The sequence below is a fragment of the Coturnix japonica genome, unplaced genomic scaffold (assembly GCF_054131305.1).
Source record: "Coturnix japonica strain WE unplaced genomic scaffold, WE-NBRP24 Scf061, whole genome shotgun sequence".
Classification (NCBI taxonomy): Eukaryota; Metazoa; Chordata; class Aves; order Galliformes; family Phasianidae; genus Coturnix; species Coturnix japonica.
Window position 1 is genome coordinate 859,370 of NW_028188964.1, and position 15,116 is coordinate 874,485.

The window sequence follows — 15,116 nt, forward strand, 5'->3', positions numbered from 1 at the left end:
ACTACCAGACCTTGCATGTCACTTGGCATTGGCAGACAGCGATCATACGAGTGGGAATCGCTTTAAACTTCAAGAGTGGAAATGGAGGTAGATGGGTAGAGGAAATTCCTCCCCCAGAGGTAGTGAGGCCCTGGCCCAGGCTGCCCAGAGGCTGTGGGTGCCCTATGGCCCGTCTCAGGCAGGGGACGAGGTTGGGAGCACATGATGAAAAAGCTCCAGTGTTTCTGCATAAGGTTTACCAGACAGCAGGCACCATCCTGCTCTGACTAGCAGGCAGTCATTTGCTTTGCAATTAGAAATAAGCAAGCCTTTATTTGAGAAACAGGCTCTATAGGAAAAGATATCAGAAGGAATGAACTCTGGGTGCAGTGCAAGAAAAGAGAAATTCATTTTGTCAACAGCAAAACTGCGGAAACGTGGGTACCATGAAAACAGGCCAGGAAGCCTCTCAGGGAAGGGGGTTTCTAGTGGGACGTGGAGTTAATGGGAAAAGAGGCAGTCAGGCATTCTGGCATGGTCTTGGTCAAGGACATGGACTGGGTGGCCTTCAACTCTTTTCTCTGCCCAGAGAAGGAAAAAGCAAAGCAAACCCCTTTAATTCGCCCTCCAACCTGGCAAGGACTCCCTGCGGGACTTGAGGTGGTGCATAGCTATGAGGTTGTTGGCCAGGTGAAACATCGGCCACTGACGAGTCGCGATCCCGTTTGCAGTCCTGATTTCTTTGGAGATGATGTCAAAGGAGCCAAAGGTGGGAATCCAGACTCCCGGCAAGTGAAAGAGAAATGAGGCATGGAAGGGTTATGGGCTGGCTGGAGGAAGAGCTGGAGTTGATCCAGCGTAGGGACAGAGCTTAGGAGCCCTCTCCCAATGTTCAGAGACACAAGCCAGGGCACAGGAAAGGCTTTGGGAAGGGGCTGCACAGTCATCTCCTTCTTCTCGCCCTCCCAAATGGGAGGGGGCTGGGGAGGTAACATGTGGGGCTGGGGGGGGTAATGTGGTCCCTATGGGGTGGGCGATGAAGGTGATGTGACGCTATGGGGTAGATTGGGATGGTAATGTGACCCTATGGGGGTAGGTTGTGGTGGTCACGTGACCCTGTGTGGTGCACTGTGGCCCTGTGTCTGAGCTGTGGGTGCCACGTGATCCCACCCGGTGCCCCCATGTCCCCCATCTCCCCCTGCTGCAGCCGCCATGTTTGCGGAGGAGCGCAAGGAAGGCAGCCCCCGCTTTGCCAAGCTGCACTTCCCGGTGGGGCTGTGGGTCAACAACCTCCGCAAGCTCCTGGCCCAGATCCGGCACCGCTGGCCCAGCGCCGCCTCGGTGCTGCTCCGACTGCGCCAACATGGCAAGGCCAAAGCGGGCCAGCACAAGCGCCTCTCCAGCCTCTTCCACCGCAACTACGGCGCCCCAATCAGTAACGTTACTGCTGCCCCACATGGGAACGTGGCTGCTGCTGCCCCACATGGTGCTGGACAGCACTGGGTGAGTGCAGGGAAATGGGGCACCATAGAGCCCGTCAGCAACACATAGAGACCCAGAGACCATAGAGGCCCATCAGTACCCCATCATCACCCCAGAGACCATAGGTTCCCATCAGCACCCCATGGAGCCCCATAACCTATAGAGCCCCATCATCGCCCCATATAGCCCCATAGACCGTAGGTTCCCATCATCACCCCACAGAGCCCCCCCATGGACCCCCATGTTGTGCCTCCCCACAGAGCCCCACAACCACCCCACAGAGCCCCATCATGACCTCATAGAGCCCCATAATCCCGTGGTGCCCCATAACCCCCCATTGACCCCCATGTTGTCCCTCCCCCCAGAGCCCGATCATCACCCCCCAGGCCCCCATATCCCCCATATTGTCCCTCCCTGCAGACCCCTGCTGGTGCCTCGATCTCAGGCAGGTGCTGGGTGAGCAAGAAGAAGCTGTGCCCACCAGCAGAGGCCTCTGCACCAGTAAATGCACCAGGGTGTATGTGCATCACTCATTACAGAATCACAGAGTTATCAAGGTTGGAAAAGACCTAGAAGATCATCTAGTCCAACAATTCCCAATACTTCCCGGCTAAATCATATTCATCAACACAACATCCAGACGTTTCTTGAACACTCCCATGGTCGGTGACTCCACCACCTCCCTGGGCAGTGCATTCCAATGCCTAACTACCCTTTCTAAGAAGTAATACTTCCTAATGTTCAGCCTGAATCTCCCCTGGCGCAGCTTAAAACCATTCCTTCTAGTTCTATCATCGATTACACGAGAGAAGAGGCCAACCCCCAGCTCACTACAACCCCCCCTTCAGGAAGATAGAGAGAGCAATGAGGTCTCCCCTGAGCCTCCTCTTCTCCAGGCTGAACAATCCCAGCTCCCTCAGCCTCTCCTCATAAGGCCTGTGCTCCAGACCCCCCACCAGCTTTGTAGCCCTCCTCTGAACGCGTTCCAGGGCCTCAATGTCTTTCTTGCAGTGAGGGACCAAAAACTGAACACAGTTCACTTGCTGCTGAGCTAGTTGTGCTTTCTGTAAACCAAAAAACTCAACAAACTCTCAGTCTATTGTATACAGTCCATTTGTTGCTGTGGCATCCACATGCTCCAGTAAAGCTCCACTCAGGATGTAGGATCCCGTTTGCAGTCCTGATTTCTTTGGAGACAATGTCAAAGGAGCCGAAGGTGGGAATCCAGACTCCCTGCAAGTGAAAGAAAAATGAGGCGTGGAAGGGTTATGGGCTGGCTGGAGGAAGAGCTGCAGTTGATCCAGCGTAGGGACAGAGCTTAGGAGCCCTCTCCCACTGTTCAGAGACACAAGCCAGGGCACAGGAAAAGCTTTGGGAAGGGGCTGCACAGTCATCTCCTTCTTCTCGCCCTCCCAAATGCAGCACAGCAGGCAGGACAGAAACAGCCCCATGGGATCCAGAGGCTTCCAGAGACTTGGATGGGCCCTGAGATACGACACCACCAGCACAAGTGACCCTGCATTGACAGGAAGCCCGTGGGATGCCCAGAAGAGAAATGTGGGCTGAGTTTCCTGCTTTCTGTGCAAACACTGGAAGGCCAAAAGCCGGCTGTCCGGCCTGGGGATTCCTATGCAGCCTGCCCGGGGCTCAGTGCCAGGCAACAAAATGGCTGCCTGAGCTGCTGGGCCTGTGAGGCCAAAAGCCGGCCAGGCAGTCGGGGGGGACCTTGCCAGGCCTGAAGCTGGTCATGCGGTTAGGGGGGCCCTGCCAGGCTAAAAGCCAGCTGTCTGCTCTGGGGGGCACTGCCAGCTCCAATGCCTGCAGGCCGGGGAAGCCCTTCCAGGCCAAAAGCCTGCAGGCCGGGGTCCCTGCCAGGCATGGATTTAGGCCCCAGGGCTGGTGATGGCCTCTCAGGCTGTGGCTTGATGCCTTGGGGCTGGTGCCGGCCTGCCTGGCTGTGCTGGGAATGCAACCTTGGTTCTGCATCACAGTTTGAACAGGGCACTTAGTAGCATGTTTTAGAAATACACAAGGTTCCACCCATGCAGTGGTTATTCCTGTGCCTGTGTTCCAAAGCCCAGGCTCCATGAAGGTCAGCACTGTTTTGGTGTTGACCTTGATTGGAACAGAGTTGGATCGTAGGAGGCAGTGTGATCCCACAGAGATGGCACTGAGCAGGAGGAGGAAGAAAACTGTTTGTGAATGGCCAGGTTGAGCCAAACACAGCATGTCGTGTTGTGTTGCTGAAGCACGGAATGGCTGACGTTGGAATGGAGATCTGGGCCCATCTGGTCCAGGCACTGCTGCAACAGGGCCAGCAGAATTGGTGCCCAGGAACACATCCGATGGGTTTGGAGATCTCCCAGAGGAAACCCCACAGCCTCTCTGGGTCTCTGTGCCAGTGCTGCAGCACTTACACAGTGCAGGAGTGCTCCTGACGTTTGGTGGCAACCTCTGGTCCTGGCACTTGGCTCCACTGGATGCTCCACTCAGCCCCTTCTCTCAGGCTTTTGTCATAGAAGAGTTCTCTTTGGGTCCTGTGGGTTCCTGCCCCTGACAGACTGTGGGAACAGACCACCCCCGTGGCCCCACCCTGGCAATTTGTCACTTGCCAAGGACAGAGGGGACAAAGAGGCAGAGGTAGGGGCAGGTGATAAGGAGGGCAGAAACAGCCCCATCCCTGTCCCCTTGTCTGTACCGGGAAGTGCTGGCCGTGGTGTGTAGAGCCCCATGGGGAACCTTAGAGGTCATAGCTTGTAGGCAAAGCAGAAGCGTATGGTGCATAGCTTACGGGGCAAAGCTGTGGGGGTTATGGGACAGAGCATCAGGGGCAGTGGTGGTTCTATCGGACACAGCCAAAAAAGGAGGCTTAGAGGCCTTAACAGCCCCGTAGAGCTAAAAGTCCTTGAAGCTTAAGGGTAGGACTGGAGCCGAGGTACTAAAGGGCTGGACTGGAAGCACTGAGGTTTTGAGGGCCTGATGCACAGAGGGAGGCCAAAAAAGAGACCACGATTCCATGAGCATTTATGGCACAAAGGAAGGCTTAGAGCTGTAATGGAGAACACACCTGGAGGCACAGATGCCTGCAAGCTGTCCTAGAGGCATAGGGGGAGGCCTAAAGGCTTAGAGGTTGCCCAGGATGCTTAGAGGCCTTAAGGTAAAACAGCCTGGAGGGAGGCCCAGAGCCTGGCCAAGAGGCCTTGCAGCTTAGTAGTCTTGAGGCCAAAGGGAGGCATGGAGGCCAAGCAAGAGAAAGCCTAGAAGAGCAGAGGCCAAGAGGAGCTGGGGGTTGTACTTGTAGCGCGAGGTCTGGACACCTACAGCCCAAGAAGCCTGAAGGCCTTGAAGCTGGACTAGAGGTCTTGAGACAGAGAGGCCAAGAGAGCCACAGGGTAGCCCAGGGGCACCTAGGCACCAAAGAAGGTGCAGAGGTATATGGACATAGACACCTATGAGAGGGCTTAGAGACATGGAGGTGCAGAGGAAGGCTGAGGTGGCTAGAGGACTAGAGGCCTCTCTCCTGGCCTGCAGGCCAGGTCTAGTGCTCTCTCTCACTGGCATTCATGGTCTCTCAGCCTCTTAAAAAGCTTCTTGTTCCATAGGTCTCCTTTAACCCCTTGGATACTAGGCGTAGGCCCTCAGGGCCACCACACAGGCCTGTAGGAATTAGGCCTCAAGGCCGCTGATGATCCACTCCTCTTTGATGGCTGACCAGAGGTGACGGCTGATGAGAGGTTTTGCCCAGGAGAAGGGGGCAGGGCGGCCTATCTGGGCCCAGTGCCCAGCAACAGCCTCCTGCTGCAGTTCCCTGCAGGACGCTGGTGACTGTCACAGGCTCTGCTGCAGAACACAGACATCAGGACGCTAAGTGCTGGCTTCAGTTTAACTCTTTATTTCCTCTCTCCCTTTGAGCATCCTCTACGACCATAACTGACCGGTCCTGACTGCACAGCACTTCCCATTCACACACACAACTCCATCAGTAAGAAACAAAACAAGAGAGAAAGTACCAATCTGAACAGCCAGCAGGACCTGGCTAAGCTCTGCTGTGTGATCTACCCCTGGATCTGAGGGGTCACTGTCGGGAAGTGCCCCCTGTGACAGAAGCCGGCCACCAGGGACATCCCTACATCCAGCACATCAGCATCAATGGAGCCAAGGATGGGAGCTGGAGATCCTTCCGCAGAAGGCCACCTGATCCCAGAGCAGCCATTGCAATGTGCTCTGCAGCTCTGTCAAATACAGCCAGTGGAGGTCAACAGACACAACTTGAGCATGGGGCCGGGGGGTTGGGGAACACAAGCAGTGCCCTCCAGGCATGCAGCAGGGCTGCTGGCTGCTCATGGCACTGCCATGGGGTTTCCAAAGCACAGTTCCCACACTTTTCCAGGGTTGGACGGGACTTTCAGTCCATTTCCCCATTGGGATTCTCTCCCTTGCAGGTGATGCTGATGAAGCCCCAGGAGCCCCGGGCAGCACGTGACTCAAACCAAGAGCTGCAGGTGTCGGCAGCGTGAGCTACGACTTCTTCCTGCTTGGGGTGCAAGGCCGAGAAGGCGTGGAGGGCTGCAGGCCAGCCAGGAGATGTCACAGCACGGATGGAATCATCCGGAGCCTGTGTGCTGTCACAATGCGCTGCCATGACATCGCCGGGCCCTCCCCAAGGACAGCCGGCCACTGGCTCCAGGAGCCTCATTTGTGAGCTGTGCTGCCCGCAGCCGCTCGCCGTGCCCTGTGCCTGAGAGCAGCCCCAGCAGCAGACCAGCTCAGCCTCATCGCGCTCGTCCTCCAAGGCTCAGAGAGGTGAGGGAGAGCTCCTGCACACTTCAGGCTGCAGAGCCCAGCTTGGCTTTGGTGTGTGTGAGGGGCATGTAGCACGAGACTGGCAGGACTGGCAGTGAGCAGGAGAAATTGCTGCCGGCCCTTCCAGCTCAGGAAATCCTGTCAGTAACTGCTCTGCTCTTGCCTTTAGGTTTGGAGCACATGTCTAACAGCATGGACGGAGCCTGGGTGGGGACCTGGAGACCCCATCGCCCACGTGGCCTCATCTCGGCCCAGTTCCCCAGCCCCGGGCCCAAATACTCCATCCCGGGGACAACAGGTACAGCGACCATCCCCAGGGCGTGAGGCGCATTGGGGACATCACGGGGCAGAGCAGCACCCCAGCCTTGCCCCGTTCTGGCAGAGCCTCCTGGCTCTCTGGCACAGCTGCAAGCCAGGCCTGGCCGAGGAAGGCCAATGCTGCTGGCGCTGCTCCTTGTGACCCAAGGGGCCAAAGGAGATGGAAACATGCAGCTGCACAGGGGTGTGCTCTCTTCTGCTTTTCCTCCTAGGTTACGTGGGCCACAGCCCCACCAAAACCCGTGCCCCCGCTTACACCTTTAGAGGGACCAAACGACCTGCGGCAGGGAGCTGCGGGCCAGGTCCCTGCTACTTTGTGGAGCCGGCCATCACCAGGAATGGCAAGTACGTGGTTCCAGGCGCCCACCTCCAAGGACGACCCACCACCAAGACCACCGTCACCCCCGGACCGAGTGAGTACCACTGCTGCAGTGTCCCCACGTGCTGCAGTGTCCCCACGTGCTGCCTGTGTCCCCCAGCAATTGTGCAGCTCTTCAGAGGACTCTTTCTGGCTGCAGAAGGAGACCAGCCCTTCACAGCTTTCTTCCACTTCTCCTCCGCCCCAGGTGACTACAGCACCGAAGCAGCCAACAGGCACGTCTTCAAGTGCCCACCGGTGCAGTCCATGGCCTTCCGGCGGGAGCCCCTCCGCACAGACCGCCCTCCAGGTACGTGACCCTGGCAAAGGCAGACCCTTCAGCCTGAGCATCCTCCAGGGACGGGCTGCTGCTCAGAGGGGCAACACGTCCCTCCTGCTCCCACCAGCGGGCTGTGCAGGCTGCCCCTCGCTGCTGCTTCCATCTCCTCCATCCCCTCACGCACACACTCTCTGCTGCTCCTCCTGCAGGTCCTGGCACTTACACACTGCCCAGGCTGATGGGGCCCAACACAGCCTACACATCGGCCAGCCCCTGCTACTCCATCAGGGGAAGGAGCCAGCGCGGTCGCTTTGACGAGGACCTAGCCAAGGTGAGTTCTGCTGCTCCTCTCTTCCATGTTAGCGTCCAAAACCAGGCTCCTCTCCCTGTGCCACAGGGGCTTCCAGCCCTGCTGCAGCTTTGCTTAATGCAGCCTTCCAGGGAAAGAGAGAGCCTCGAATGTGACCCCAGCCCCGTGTGGCCATGACTCTCTTGCAGACTCCAGGTCCTGCGGCGCTCCCCAGAGTGGCCGTGGATGTGTACAAGAAAAGGGCGCCCGCATACACCATGGCAGCCCGACCAAAACATGGAGAGGGCAAAGCAGTGAAGCCCGGGCCGGCAGACTACAACGTAGGCCAGGTAAGGCAGCTGCTCAGCTCTTCCCCTCTGCTTCACAAGCACAGCCTTCACGCCTCTCCCCCCTCCCCTGGGCCTTCCCCACATCTCCCTTGCAGGGAGCAAGGGCAGCAAAGAAGGGCCCTTGCTGATCTGCCTTTCCTTTCTGCCCTTCCAGGTGACGCTGATCAAGCCCCAGGCGCCTGCCTCTACTTTTGGGATCCGGCATTCCCTCTACACAACCCCCCTCATCGTGGAATAAGACAGCACATTCTGGAAGGCCGTTGGGGGAAGAAGAGAGTAGCCAACATCCAGTCTCCTTCTGATCCCATTTCCCTTCATCCAGTTGGGCTTTTGCCCGTTATACTATTAGATGTTAGTGTTAGGAGTAAGTCATTAATAAATTAATTAAAAACCTTATGTAGACCTTCTTGTTACTCCTTTTTCCTCACCGCTACACACAGGAATGCGCTGCCGCTCCCTGAAGCCTTTCTAACATCAGCGCATTGGAAAACGCTGATGCTTTATCACTCATTTGCATTACTGAGGTGTTCTGTGTGGTCACTGGGGATCTCTGGGATCCCTATGCATCTCTATGGGTCCTTATCGGTCTCTATCAGGTCCCTAGTGTGGCTCTGTTTGGTGATATGGGGCCCCTATGGGCCTCTTTGGGTTGATATGGGTTCTCTAAGGGTCTCTTTGGGATCCCTAAGGGTCTCTATGGGGTGATATGGGAACCCTATGGGTCATTATGGGGTTACTAAGGGGCAATATGGGGTCCCTGTGGGGTCAATCGGGGCACTGTAGGGCTCTATGGGGTCACAAGAGGTCTTCATGGGTCCCTAAGGGGCTCTTTGGGGTAATATAGTGCTCTACGGAGCTCACTGGGGTCCCTGAGGGGCTCTCTGGAGTCCCTGTGGGCCTCTTTGGAGTCTGCTTGGGGCTCTATGGGATGATACGGGGTGATATGAGGTCCCTATGGGGCTCTTTGGGGACTGTTGGCACCCTATGGGGGTCTGCAAAGTGAGAAAATGCTGATGATTTATCAGTCATTTGCATTACTGAGGTCTGCCACATGCTGAAGTAAGGAATGAAAGGAGCAAATAGCAAAGGGAGGCGGCCGTGGGCATTGCAGCCCTTCCAGCACCATCAGGTAGATGTAAGTGAGTTGCCTGGGGCTGAGTGACTTAAAGACCTGCTGGTGATCATCTGCCAGCTTACAGGATGGCCAGCAGCATTTCCTGAACTCCTGACAGCTCCTGGCTTGGCCATAAAGACATTCCTGAAACAAAGGTTGAAGGGAAAATAATGAAACACGGAGGCAAAAAGAGAACAAAAAGCAAAGGATGGCAACAAAGATAGAGAAAGCAATGTTTGGGTTGGAAGAGATCTGGAAGATCACACGGTTCCAACCCCCCTGCAGTAGGTAGGGACACCTCCCTCTACACCAGGGTGCTCCAAGTCCCACCCAGTCCGGCTTTGTGCACATAAAGACAAACCATGTCTGCCCCCTGAAACCTGTAACAGCCAATCAAGGGGACACACAGCACCTCTCATCATTTCATTACTCTGCAGACAAGGTTTAACAGCAGAGCACTGACCCGTAACCAGCGAAGCATCTTCCAGGTCTCCAGACCTCCCAGATTTAATGCTGTCTGTTATGTCCTTGATAGAAATGCCCCTGTACACATCAAAAACTAGGAGGAAGAGTCCACGGTAGAGAGTCAGAGAGATCCAAAGGGCCATTTGGCAAGAACAAGCTCCTCACATGCTGCAAGAACATTCTATCGTTCCTGCAGCACTGCCAGATATATCAGGACCGTCCCACTAAAATAATTCATTTCCATTGCTAACAGTCCTGCTAATTGGCCTACCACAGCTGTTACCATTTTCAAGACCTTCTACTTCATGCTGGCAGATGAATTTCTCAGCTCCTCTCCCCCTGCCCCAATGGTGGGCACACTCCTCAATCTCTGCTTTCCACGCTAGAGCAGCAGCAAATTGTACTTAGGTTTCTGAAGTCCCTTCCAGTCTCAGAAGGGAATGAAACAGACCAAAGGGAATGGATGCAATGGGGCTCTCGCTAAGACACCTGTTGACCCAGAAGAGCTTGCACTTACTCAACACCTATGAAGCTCCTATAAAAGCATCACACACAAATAAGGAAGGGAAGAAAAACCCAGGACGCTGTGGAGGGGTCCTACCTCTGAGCAGGTGATGCCTGTTCCATGTACAGAGGACGGACATAAATTGTACCTCATCTATTCTCTCCCCTGCTTCGTACAGGCACTTATAGACATTATGGATGGCAAAGTAAGGCTCGTGGAGAAGCCTGAGTATACACAAGGTCTTTAATTCATTGGTGGTAGAGAACTGCTGGCCTGTACGTGTCCAGATCATGGATGTTTTCCAACAAGCACCTTCCAGGCATGGCAACTCACAGCTGAAATGTCATTGCCCCTGCCAAGTAACTTGCCTGCCTAGAGACGTCTCATTAGAGACTCGCAAACAAGAGCAGAACCCATTTATTCCCATTTCACAGGTTGGCTTCTCTTCACCACACATCACATGCACAAGAACAGATTGCTCTTGCAAGGAAGCACGTTCCTACACACCACAGCATCCTGCTGAGCAAGGGCATCATCCACATACATTCCCTCATCTCTGTTACCCTGCAGAGGTTCAAGGACAGAAGACACAGCTCAGCACAGCATCTACTGGAAGCAACCCTTGAGAATTCCCCACTCAGAAACAGCTGCTGGAGATGGCTATTGGAGTCCTTCAAAGGGAATACTAGCTCACAAACACAGTGACGCATCTCAAATGTGCTTTGGGCTTCCTTCTGAAATGAGCAGCAACCCACTTTACTGGGACATTGAGAAAAGAGCCCATGGCATTCATGCACACCCAGAGTCAGAATCCCCTCCCTGCACAAGATGGGTTTGAGGAGCAGGCCATGAGACACATCGGGTGAGAAAAAGCCAGCCTGGAGCTCCTCACCGCTGAGCACAGAGCTGCACCCACAAGAAGATTCAACCCCTTCTCCCCTCGCCTTGGCTCACTTGGCCAGAACTTCAGCAATTACAAAAGGAAGATTTGCAAACCTTCACAGCCCTCCTCACTTTGTGCACATCAGACATGGCGGTGGGAGTCATCATCCCCACCATCACCCTCTCAAAATTCCCACTCAGCAACGTCAAGTCACCAATCAAATCCTAGAAAGCCAAGAGAGGAGGAAGGAGGTGGCAGAAGGTGCAGCCTTCCAGGACAGACAGAACCGAGCTGTTCCCCACTTCTCTTTAGGCTCTAGCCCTCCTTGCATCAACAACTGCTCTGAACTGAACAAGAACAAAACAACCTTGGTCAAGGAAATTCTCCGCCGACCTTTCTCTCACGGAGATTGGGTCCTTTTTCACTTTTCACCCCAGTGACACAACCGCCTTCACACATCTCTGTAGACCTTTTAGGTGATCGGAACTTGCTGATGTTGGGAAGCATTTAGTTTGGTCAAGATGTCAATGATGATCTCTTCATCCGTGCCTGCAAGAAACAAATGGAAGCCAGTCAGGCTGCTTGCACAAGAATCAGAAGTGCCCTCTGGTCTTGTGCCGCCTCCAGTCCCCTGCACAGCCAGTTCTCAACAGCCCCAGGACTACATCCATGCACACAAAGCTGCCAGGACACACTCCACCAGAGGAGCTGTATTTCAGGACATAGGAAAGGCAGTTGTCTTTCCACTTCCCAACTATTTTTAGGGCAGCTGTGCAGCAGAGCAATGCAAGCAGCTGTGCTTCCCTGGAACGAACCACCAGAGCAGCCATTCCCACTGCTGGGGAAAAAAACAAGAAATAAAGTTGACCTGTGGAGGGAGATCAACTTAGCAGAGCCCTTCATGGCCTTCCTGAGTGCTGTGCTTCTTGCTCAGCGCTGAAGCTCGAGATCCCCTTGATTGTTGCCTAAGGCCACAAGAAAAGGATTTAGCAAAGGCAGACTTGCGCCCATGCACACAGAGAGTTGAATTGAAACAAAACAAAGCACATATAGATGTGAACACGGAGATAGTAAAACTCCACCCACACAAGTGATGTTGTATCAGACTTCTGTCTCAGGCAGCACTCTATTCTAAGGGGACTTCCCAGGCACATCAGAAAGAAGCCACAGGGGCTCAACTATATCGAGTACATAACTCCATGCAGCTGCCCACAGAGTCTGCAGTGAAACAAAAGCTGGACCACCTTGCATCTGTGTTCAGTCCCACCAGGCCTTCTTCCTAGCAGATCTCCGTGTCAGCCATAAAGCAGTGTGCTCCCATCACAGCCCTAGCTCCTTCTCTTGGAGCAGGTAAGGACCATTACTCAGCACCATTCCTTTTGCTCTACTCGGCACTGGTGAGGCTGCACCTGGAGAACAGTGTCTGGGCTCCCAGTACAAGAGACAGCTGGACACACTAAAAAGAGTCCAATGGAGGGCTACCATGATGGTGAAGGGACGGAACACATCTTCTATGACAACAGCCTGAGAGAAGTGACTGCTCAGCCTGGACAAGGGGAGCTCAAGAGGATTCCACCCATGGCCATCAATCCCTGCAGGGAGGAACGTTGCGGCAGCATTGCAGCTACTAATGAACTTCCCAGTACATCAGCAGCAAAATATGCTACTAAAAAGGAAAGACAAAACTATTGTAAAAAATCTCTCAGTCGTTAAGGACACATTCTAAGTAATGAAAGGTAAAACAAAGCAGAGCCCAAAGCTGTATTAAATCTCTACTCGGGTCAGAATTCCTTTGTCACCATATCTGATTGCTCTTTTGGTTTCTGAAAGTGCTCGGTAGAAATCCAGAGTTTACGTGGATAAAACCTCAGGATAACATCCATTTACTTACATGCTACGATTGTTAAATAATCCAAGTCAAGTCTACTTTACAAGGAAGTGAGCAACAAGCAGAAGAAGCGAAGAAGAACATCATGTTGAGTTCACATTCCTCAAGGTGCAAATCGCAGCTATTCCTGCCCAAAACCTTCTGTTTCTTCAATTGCAAATAACAGCTTTTCCTTCAGCTGCTCATATTTCTTGTAGGGTGGAAGGTCCAAGCGACTGAAACTGAAAACAAAGAGAAACCTTCAGTATTGAACAACAGTTTAGACCACCAAAAAATCCATTAGGAACACAGGCATATGAACTGTCCTGTTCATAGGGATAACTGCATTTGTACAACTGGATTTGTCTAAAACAGCTGTATCTTGACGTGCATTTATCTATGAAAGTGAGAGTTAAAGCACAACAAGCACCCGAGCAGCGATAACTTTCCAGAACTGGCAGCGTATTTAGTAACAAGTCTCACCTTATCTCTTCTGTATCTGAGAGTTAAAATCTGAGCATCTTCACAAAGCACCAGCATAACTGAGAAACTGAGCAGAAGCTACATTTTAACCAGCCAAGAGGGTGCGTGAATGTGGCTATTTATTTGCATTGCCACGGGTCACGGGTGTGGTGATAATGAAAGATCAATCCCAAAGTCTTTAGAAAAAAGTACTGTTTATTACTTCATGTTTTAGTGGTGTGCAAATCCATGGCATTTACAATGGAATCAGCTCCACAACAAAACTGCTTTTCAGAAGTTCAGCTATTACTCAGCAGAGCTTACTGCCATAACCCAGTGCTTTGCTTTCACACAGTCTCAGACACTTCCATATCACACCCACTTCCTAAAATCTCAAAGTAGATTGCCATCCGTAAGAACAGAACCACAGCAGAGTTTGATCCTTCGTACTTACCAGGTGGGACTTCCGGGTAACCAGTTTTCCTTTCCAACTTTCTCAATGCAAAATTTTTGGGGTCCGTTGCTCCCTGTACAAAAATCAAACAAGGAATTCTTAGGTCTAACTGCCCGTGTAGACCAGTAGGTAATAGATGACAACAGAGCGTGAAAGGCTTGAAGAGAAAACAAGACTATAACTACTTGCAGAGCACAGAGACATCTGTCTCTCACTACATCCCTCTGAAGAAATCCACGTAGTGAAATGCATAAATATGAAGCGGTTTTCAAAGAAATTCAACCACTGAATGACATCGTTGGTTTGGTACTGGAAGGAATCTCTGGAGTTTACCTAGTCCTGCCACTCTGATCAAGCAGGGATACCCAGAGCAGGCTGCCCTGCCTGTTAAAGCAAGGCTCCGGGACGGAGGCTTCAATGAAACGCCACGTGCTCCTGACTGCCCGCACTGTTCAAAGCTCCCTCCCTCTCCCTCCGCCCTATTGTTACAGTGTGCCTTAAATAATAGGAGCAGTAGTCATGCTAAGGCTCGTAGTTAGGCCTAGTCTGTGTTTCTCACGTATCTAGGAATGCAAGTTGTGTTTCTTATGAACCCGAGCATGGATCTAAGTAATAAATCTTGCTTAGGAACAAAGCACAACGTATGTAAAAATTAGGTGTAGATTTATGGTGTGATGGTAGAGCGGTAAAACGTTTTAGAGAAAATGAATAGTAAACAGAAAGGGGGCCTCTAACAGGAACATCCAGTAACGTCACAGATCGAAGGAGAAGAATGTACAGCACATTTCCTCAGGTCTTTGTGGGATAGTCTTACCTGATTGTAACCAAGGAAACATGACAAAAGAGGACGAAGCAATCCTGAAGAAAATGTATATAAACCTTGTGATTTCTTTATAGTTTGGGGCTCTGACTTTGGACGCTCGTCCTCAGGCTCCCGGGCCCTCAATAAAGCACCGCATAAAACGACTCAGGTTGGTTTGTGTTCTTTAACTACGGGCAACACTCTGACGGCAGCCCTTCAAAGCAACCAACACAACCACGCCAAACCGCAGCCCGGACTCGTCCCGCTCACCGCAATCCAGACCCACTCCATCCGTACAAACCTTCATCCACGCCCACTGCCCCAGCCCAACACGGCACCGAGGCGTGCGGATCCATCGGCACCAATTCCAGCGGGGAGTCCTCATTCACAGCCCCGGAACAACAACGCACACCGACACGGCCGGGGCCGGCTCAGGCTCTGCCTCCAGGCTTTTGGGGCCGGCCGGGTGACTCCGCAGCACAGCGAGACCGTGGAGCCGCCCGGGAGCCGCCTCTGGGTGCCGGCAGCGCCGCGAGCTCCTCCCCCGACAGCCCCTCCGTGCCCCCGCACCGAGGCCCGACCCCGTTGGCAGCACAGAGCCCGCTCCTCCCGGCCCCGCTCACCGGCCCCGCTCATGGCCGCCATGGCCCGGAACTGCTCAGGCCGGGCTGGGGCCTGTTGGGGGGGAGCTGAGGTGAAGTGGGC

At 53.5% G+C, this 15,116-nt stretch overlaps 3 protein-coding genes across 11 annotated transcripts; 2 read left to right on the forward strand and 1 right to left on the reverse strand.

The window, feature by feature from the left end:
• Positions 1–261: 261 nt before the first annotated feature.
• Positions 262–6,036, forward strand: LOC146751868 (uncharacterized). Of its 2 annotated transcripts, none has more exons than XM_085533568.1 (2): positions 262–1,482; positions 5,904–6,036. In XM_085533568.1, the coding sequence occupies exons 1-2, from the start codon at positions 1,192–1,194 to the stop codon at positions 5,976–5,978; spliced, it is 366 nt and encodes a 121-aa protein (XP_085389694.1). In that variant the 5' UTR covers positions 262–1,191; the 3' UTR covers positions 5,979–6,036. The 2 variants fall into 2 exon arrangements, with proteins under 2 accessions (XP_085389694.1, XP_085389695.1); XM_085533569.1 differs by lacking the exon at positions 5,904–6,036 and adding an exon at positions 2,571–2,677.
• LOC146751869 (E3 ubiquitin-protein ligase Itchy-like) lies at positions 2,020–15,104 on the reverse strand. 8 transcript variants are annotated; one of them, XR_014941149.1, is made up of 5 exons: positions 14,713–15,089; positions 13,610–13,682; positions 12,718–12,935; positions 11,220–11,375; positions 2,020–2,694 (listed from the first exon to the last, which is right to left on the reverse strand). XR_014941149.1 is itself a non-coding variant. In XM_085533571.1 (3 exons), the coding sequence occupies exons 1-3, from the start codon at positions 14,765–14,767 to the stop codon at positions 12,836–12,838; spliced, it is 228 nt and encodes a 75-aa protein (XP_085389697.1). In that variant the 5' UTR covers positions 14,768–15,089; the 3' UTR covers positions 12,677–12,835. The 8 variants fall into 8 exon arrangements, 1 of the variants encoding a protein (XP_085389697.1); XR_014941150.1 differs by lacking the exon at positions 2,020–2,694 and adding an exon at positions 5,333–10,507 and having other exon boundaries at positions 11,695–12,935; positions 14,713–15,104; XR_014941148.1 differs by lacking the exon at positions 2,020–2,694 and adding an exon at positions 5,333–9,117.
• LOC146751870 (ciliary microtubule associated protein 1A-like) lies at positions 6,445–8,097 on the forward strand. Its single transcript, XM_085533572.1, has 6 exons — positions 6,445–6,562; positions 6,795–6,995; positions 7,149–7,250; positions 7,430–7,551; positions 7,719–7,859; positions 8,014–8,097. Exons 1-6 carry the CDS (start codon positions 6,445–6,447, stop codon positions 8,095–8,097), a joined length of 768 nt encoding a protein of 255 aa, XP_085389698.1.
• Positions 15,105–15,116: the final 12 nt, after the last annotated feature.

What these genes read in the sequence shown, in the direction of transcription:
- LOC146751869 (XM_085533571.1), bottom strand. Translation starts at nt 14,767, where the DNA reads ATGGATCCGCACGCCTCGGTGCCGTGTTGGGCTGGGGCAGTGGGCGTG. An exon ending in GGCAGTGGGCGTGGATGAAG is followed by an intron (nt 13,683 to 14,712) that starts GTTTGTACGGAT and finishes ATTTTTGTACAG; the next exon opens with GGAGCAACGGACCCCAAAAA. An exon ending in TTACCCGGAAGTCCCACCTG is followed by an intron (nt 12,936 to 13,609) that starts GTAAGTACGAAG and finishes CTTTGTTTTCAG; the next exon opens with TTTCAGTCGCTTGGACCTTC.
- LOC146751868 (XM_085533568.1), top strand. Translation starts at nt 1,192, where the DNA reads ATGTTTGCGGAGGAGCGCAAGGAAGGCAGCCCCCGCTTTGCCAAGCTG. An exon ending in ATGGTGCTGGACAGCACTGG is followed by an intron (nt 1,483 to 5,903) that starts GTGAGTGCAGGG and finishes TCTCCCTTGCAG; the next exon opens with GTGATGCTGATGAAGCCCCA.
- LOC146751870 (XM_085533572.1), top strand. Translation starts at nt 6,445, where the DNA reads ATGTCTAACAGCATGGACGGAGCCTGGGTGGGGACCTGGAGACCCCAT. An exon ending in TTGACGAGGACCTAGCCAAG is followed by an intron (nt 7,552 to 7,718) that starts GTGAGTTCTGCT and finishes ACTCTCTTGCAG; the next exon opens with ACTCCAGGTCCTGCGGCGCT. An exon ending in CAGACTACAACGTAGGCCAG is followed by an intron (nt 7,860 to 8,013) that starts GTAAGGCAGCTG and finishes CTGCCCTTCCAG; the next exon opens with GTGACGCTGATCAAGCCCCA.